Raw genomic sequence first — 6,580 nt, 5'->3', positions numbered from 1 at the left:
TGGTGAGCATGTCAAGTCACTTGATCATTTGCTGTATTGTGATCATGACATTCAGAATCTACCAGGGCCCTGTAGCAAGCCAGGAGCCCTTACTTAAAGGAGGAATAAAGAATATAGGTTTTTCAAATTAGCCCAGCACGGTAGTGCGTGCCTGTAGTCCCAGCTACTCGGGAGGCTGAGGCAGGAGGATAACTTGAGCCCAGGAGTTTGAGGTTGCTGTGAGCTAGGCTGACGCCACAGCACTCTAGCCCAGGCAAGAGAGTGACACTCTGTCTCAGAAAAAAAAAAAAAGAATATAGCTTTTTCTTTAAACCTTGGAGCTTGGGCAGTGGGTGCCTACGACTGCTTCACACACGCACACACACACGCACACACACACACTCAACAACATCCAAATAAGCATTTAGGGACAAATGGCACATATGCTTGACTACTACCTGGATAAGAGTGACATCTCCATTTCTTATGGGAACATTTTTGCACTTGTACTACCTTATGGTATTTGGGACCAAAGAAATCCCCTTGCAGGATAAGAAGTCACAACTTTTTCTTTGGTGAAATTATGTGTCTTCATTAGGGTTCAGTAACACCAGTGCAGTTATTTCTTAAAGAGCTTGTACTCCTTAGAGTTAGAGGATTTTCTCAAGTTAAAAAAGCCCAGGACCTGAAAAGTAGGGGAGTCTCATTTCCGACAGCTACAGCCAGCTGTAGAATTGATCCGTGACACCTGTAACCGCGTGGTTTTGGGGGAGGATAGAGGACAAGGGCAGCCCTTGCTTCACACTCAACTGAACCACTTCCATGACATCCATTCAACTTTAGCTGCAGTTCGGTGGCTCGATCCACGGAGTCCCAGAAAATTCTCAGGTATGGAATGTGCTGTCTCCAATACTAAAGAGGAATCATATGGCCACAGATGGAGGCGGACGATCAGCCACCTTCGCGGCCTCCTGGGCCCGGTGCAGGGTGAGAAGCCGCGGCCTCTGCCATTGCGCGCAATCGCCGCCGCGGGCTCCGGGTGGGGGCGCGGCTGGGCCGCAGCGCTCCGACCGCGGGTCAGTCGGCAGGGCCAGAAATTGCCTTTGGGTCTAGGACCGCGTGACCTTCGTTTCAGGGATGCGAGACGGCAGGAGAAGAGGCCTGAGGGACCTGGACAGGCAGCGTCTGCTCAGGGCCGGGACGCGGAAGAAACGGTCCCGGGCCCCTGAGCGGCGGGGTCGGGCCCGAGCGAGAGGGGCCGCCCTGGTGCCTGGGAGCGGTGGTCGGACGCCGGGTCCCGGAGCGGCGACCGGGAAATCGGGGCGGAAACAGAGCCGGTGTCCGGGCCGATCTCCCTGCGCCTCCCCCGCCAGGAGCTCCCCGCGCGCCGCGGGCCGGAGCAGGCGCGACGGTTGCGGGAGGAGCCCGCTTCCGCCCGAGCCGGCGGAGCGCGTGTCGGGCCTGGGCGGCCGCCGGCGCCACGCTTGCGGGCCGGAGCGCACGGCCGCGCCAGGAGCGCACGGCCGCGTCGCCGCGGATCTGGGGAACTTGTCAGGCTCCGAATCCGACAGCGGACTGGGGACCCCCCTCGTGCGCGGAGCCCCATGCGGTACGGGGGTCCGGGGAGCCCTCGGGCTGAGCGGGCGAGAGCGGAGCCCGGCCCGCTGTCCCCTCCCTGCGCCGCACGGGGAGCCGCCGGGAGGGTCGGGCCGAATCCGCGCAGGCCGGGCCCCGGGCCCAGCGAAGGCGCCTCTGAGCAGCCCCAGCACCGGGTCGAGGACAGGACAGCGCAGGATCCCTGCCGAGTCTCCGAAATTTCCTCTTCCCCCATGATCCGTCTCCAGCCCTGGAGTGAGAGCAGCCGCAGCTCTTCGAGGGCCGTCGGTTGTCCCTCCCAGGTTTGCTCGGTTGCGGTAACGCGTGTCCTCTGCACCAGGTGACACATTCACGGCAACATTTCCATCTCCCTGAGCCTTGGGCACTTTCCTCTATACTACTATGGGAGTTCTGGCATTTCAACTAGGGTTACTGCAGGACCCTTTAGGCTGTTTCAGCCAGCCAACCAGCCAGCCAGTTAGGGCCCCTTCCAGTCCCCCAAACTGCAGCAGTTAAGTCCAGAATCTCTGCTGAGTGGCCATATAAATAAATGTGGCCTGAGCTAGCTTTGTGTCTCTTCTACCGTTATCCCACAGCCCTGGGATCCATTGGCACACATATTCCCTGGATTTCTGTCTGTATAAACGGGAAAAATCACGTAGTTCTTTTGAAGAGGAGCACACCTCCTCATGGGTCACACTTTGTTCATGTATTTATTTGTCCCGCACTTTGGGGGCCTGCAGAGATGAGTCTGTTGTCACAAGCCGAGAAGCAAAGAGAGGTGGTGAGAGCGGGTGGCCAGCAGCGCCAGCAGGGTCCTGCAAGGCAGCAGTCTCAGGGGCAGCCCGACATTTTCTTCAGGCAAAGCAGGATTAACCTCAAATGGGGATGGAGAAGGCCCAGCAAAATGTAGGGGTTCAGTGTCCCCAGTTTCATCAGAATCTGTACATACGGTTCCTCTGCTGATTTGCTGAGGTCATGCCCTCCGGATCAGTGCTTTCCCGTCCACAGCAACTGCCTGCAGAGCTGGGAATCCAGTTTGCACTGTGACTCCGCCGTGGCAGGATGAGACTCTGGGTTTGCTTTTCATCAGTCTCAGCTCTGTGGGTGCTGGAGACAAGGGTTTCCTTCAGGACAGACAGAGAAACTCCCAGGCCATTTGTGTGGCACTTGAGCTGGGAACATGAATCCCTGAGCTCATTCCTTTCTTTCCTCAGCTTGTCCACTGCGATCAGGAGTGACCAGCAAGTCTCGTTATACTTGGTAGTTCGACAAAATGTCCTGCATTATAAAATACACAGTCACTCGGAACTTTGTCTCTTGTAGTTGATTAGGGTATCGACGGTAGTGTCTTGCATGTCTGTATGGCCACACCATGCCATGGACAATCAGTGCTCTCTTCACTACTGGAAATAGAGTAGTAGTGGTGCTTTTAAATCTAAAAATTAGAAAATGAACTCCAGAAACCCAAGAACTAATTCAGAAAATTTATCCTAAGGTTCTTTCACTCTAGAACCAACCTCAGACCAAAATATGTATTGGTCAGGGTTCTCTAAAGAGACAGAACTGATAGGATCTATCTATATTGAGAGATACAGGAAGGTTCATTTTAAGCAATTGGTTCACTCAGTTGTGGATGTTAGTCAATCTGAAATCTGTAGAATAAGCTGGCAGGCTGGAAATTCACATAAGAGCTGATGTTTGCCTCTAAAATCTGCAGAAAAGGTCTAGAAACTTAGATAACCTATGTTGCAGTTTTAAGGACAAATTCATTTTTCTTTGGCAAACTTATCTTTTCTCTTAAGGCTTTCAACTGATTAGACAAGGCCCACCTTAATGGAAGGTAATCTGCTTACTCAGAGTTTACTGATTTTAATATTAATCACACTATAAAATACCTCTACAGGCTGGGCGTGGTGGCTCATGCCTGTAATCCTAGCACTCTGGGAGGCCAAGGCAGAAAGATCACTCAAGGTCAGGAGTTAAAGACCAGCCTGAGCAAGAGAGACATCCCGTCCCTACTAAAAATAGAAAGAAATTATCTGGAAAACTAAAAATATATAGAAAAAATTAGTCAGGCATGGTGGCGCATGCCTGTAGTCCTAGCTACTCGGGAGGCTGAGGCAGGAGGATTGCTTGAGCCCAGGAGTTTGAGGTTGCTGTAAGCTAGGCTGTCCCCACGGCACTCTAGCCCAGACAACAAAGTAAGACTCTGTCTCAAAAAAAAAAAGGTGCTCAGGTTAAGCTGGTTACAATGGCACATCTAGCCTCGGAGGAGGTTGAGGCAGGAATATCACTTGAGCTCAGGAGTCCAAGGCCACTCTGGTGCAACATAGTGAAACTCCTTTTCTTTTTTTTTTTTTTTTTTTTTTTTGATGATTGGAGGGACTGGTACTTTATTTCAAAAAGACACTTGTCAATATTCAGTATCAAAACAGTTGCACTATTGGTTTCTCTTTCTCCCAATTGGCCCCAAAGAGATCACACCAAAGGAGAGTACATTTTAAGCCAATAAGCTGCAGGATGTACACCTAACAGACCTCACAGAAACCTCATCAAAAGGTGGGGATTGGGCAGGGGAGAAAACTTTAAAAGATCAGCACATGGCCAGCCCACAAACTGTAGAGAGCTCTCACAGCCAGATGGGTTGGCCAGGATGCCTCAAACCCAAAGAAGCAAAGTTTCAAAATAATATAAAATTTTCAAAGCTTTGTACATAAGCTATTCAAGATTTTTCCAGCACTGACTGATACAAAGCATGATGAGATGGCACTTTCAGAGATAGCAGCTTCGGACCCAGAAAAGGGTAATGAGATGAGTTTCATATGGCTAAATCAGTGGCAAAAACATAATTTTCTTTCTTTCAAGGAGGCAGGAGAGCAATTAAGTGGTCAATTCAAAGTAAAGGGCACATGATCCATTCTGTGAGTGGTTGGGAATAGGACAAAAATCTGGTCTCAGAGATCTCACCATCTTAATTTGGTCACTTCTAATGTAAAAAATAAAAAAGTCCAAAGATACCTTAAAGCTGAAAACCTGAACAGCATGTTTTTGTTGTTTTTTTTTTATTTTGGCTTACTCCTCCTGGGATCCCCTTTCAGGTTTGGGCTGGTACTTTGTACAGAGCAATGAGGTTTCCCATAGTGGAGTCTTTCCCTGGGCTCTGTTTGGTTCTCAGTAAGGCAGGCTCATACCTTTTTGTCTCCTCTATGGAGAGGGCAATATGCATTAAGCTGCAAAGTCACCTTCCAAAAGTGAAAAAGGGATTAGACTGCTGCATCAGAGCTGTGGAAGTACTTGGAATGTTTTACAAATGGTTGCTACAACGACAAAAAAAGGTAATTACAAAATGTGTACATCACAACATGCTTTTAAAGACATTTTGCACTGTGCTCACATTCCCTTAAATGTTGTTCCCAAAGGTGCTCAGCCTCTAGCCCAGCTGGAATCTCTGGGAAGAGGCAGAGACAGTTGGCGAAAAAGCCGTGGTGGGTGGGGTGAGAATGGAGGGGTGGCGAAAGGAGAAAGCAGCCTTCCAGTTAGAGATCAGCCCGCAGTGTGAAGGTCAGCTTCGGGCGAGCTGGCCTGGGCGGAGTCAGGTCAGAGGGAGAAGCGGCCGGGGACTGGGGTGCGCTCCATCTCATTCGGTCGAGCAGAGTCTGGCCCAGCATCCTTTGTGTACAGAGGTGCTCCTCTTTGGTACATTTCAGTTTATCTTCCAAATCATCAATTGTCTTTTCCAGCTTGGCTACCGATCTCTCAGCAAACTCAGCACGGGTCTCTGCCTCCTTGAGTTTATCTGTAAGAATCTTTATCTCTTCCTCATATTTGTCTTCTTTTTGAGAATACTTTTCTTCAGCAGCGCTCAGACACTTCAGGTTCTGGTCCACCAGTCTGATCTGCTCATCCGTCTCTCGGCAACGGGACTCCGCCAGCTCAGCTCGTTCCTCTGTGCGTTCCAAGTCTCCTTCAATAATCACCAACTTACAAGCCACCTCTTCATACTTCCTATCTGCCTCTTCTGCAATATGTTTAGCTTCTTTGAGTTGGATTTCCTGGAGTTCCATCTTTTCCTCATCTTTTAAGGCCCGGTTTTCAATCACCTTCAGACCTCTCTCACTCTCATCAGCAGCTTTTTCCGCTTCCTCCAGCTTTTGCAGGGCAGTGGCCAGGCGCTCCTGAGCACGATCCAGCTCCTCTTCAACCAGCTGGATCCTACGGTTCAAGGAGGCCACCTCAGCCTCAGCCTGTTCCCGGGCCTGCTTTTCTCCCTCCACTTCCCGCTGGAGGCGCTCGGCTCTCTCCTCTGCATCATCAGCCTGCTGTTGCAGAACCTGGATCTTGCGCTTCACCGCCTGGATGGTGGTGATCCCAGCCATGGTGCCTACCCTGCTCCTGCTCGCGCTCCTGTTCCTGCCTCCTCCGCTCGGCGTTGCCTGAAACTCCTTTCTAAGAAAATAAAATTTAAAAAGAATTGGTCAGGTTATTCTAGGTCTTTTATGTTTTCATATAAATTTTAAAATAAGTTAATAAATTTCTATCAAAGAGCTTCCTAGAATTTTGTTTGGTACTTGAATCTCCACATAAATTTGGGGAGAATTTTCATCTCAATACTGTTGAGTCTTGCTATGCATGAATAGGGGAATTATGTGTTTAGGTCCACTATACTTTCCTTCTACAGTATTTCTTGGTTTCCAGTGTCTTGGTTTTCAGGAGTCTTAAATACCTTCTTCTTTTTTATTTTATTTTATTTATTTTTTGAGACACAGTCTCACTCTGTTGCCCGGGCTAGAGTGCCATGGCGTCAGCCTAGCTCACAGCAACCCCAAACTCCTGGCTCAAAGCAATCCTCCTGCCTCAGCCTCCCGAGTAGCTGGGACTATAGGCATGCGCCACCATGCCCGGCTAATTTTTTTTCTATGTATTTTTAGTTTTCCAGATAATTTCTTTCTATTTCTAGTAGAGACGGGTCTCACTCTTGTTCAGGCTGGTCTTGAACTCTTGA

At 49.8% G+C, this 6,580-nt stretch overlaps 1 protein-coding gene across 1 annotated transcript; it reads right to left on the bottom strand.

Annotated features, from left to right (window-relative positions):
• Positions 1 to 5,114: 5,114 nt before the first annotated feature.
• On the bottom strand, positions 5,115 to 6,006 carry LOC105855383 (uncharacterized). Its single transcript, XM_012736321.3, has one exon. The coding sequence runs from the start codon at positions 5,952 to 5,954 to the stop codon at positions 5,115 to 5,117; it is 840 nt and encodes a 279-aa protein (XP_012591775.1). The 5' UTR covers positions 5,955 to 6,006.
• Between the last annotated feature and the right edge of the window lie 574 nt (positions 6,007 to 6,580).

Source organism: Microcebus murinus, chromosome 5 (genome assembly GCF_040939455.1).
Source record: "Microcebus murinus isolate Inina chromosome 5, M.murinus_Inina_mat1.0, whole genome shotgun sequence".
NCBI classification, from domain to species: Eukaryota; Metazoa; Chordata; class Mammalia; order Primates; family Cheirogaleidae; genus Microcebus; species Microcebus murinus.
Note: the sequence above shows the minus strand (reverse complement) of the source record. Positions and strands in the feature narration are given on the sequence as shown.

Coding starts and splice junctions, on each gene's coding strand:
- LOC105855383 (XM_012736321.3), bottom strand. CDS start 5,954: ATGGCTGGGATCACCACCATCCAGGCGGTGAAGCGCAAGATCCAGGTT.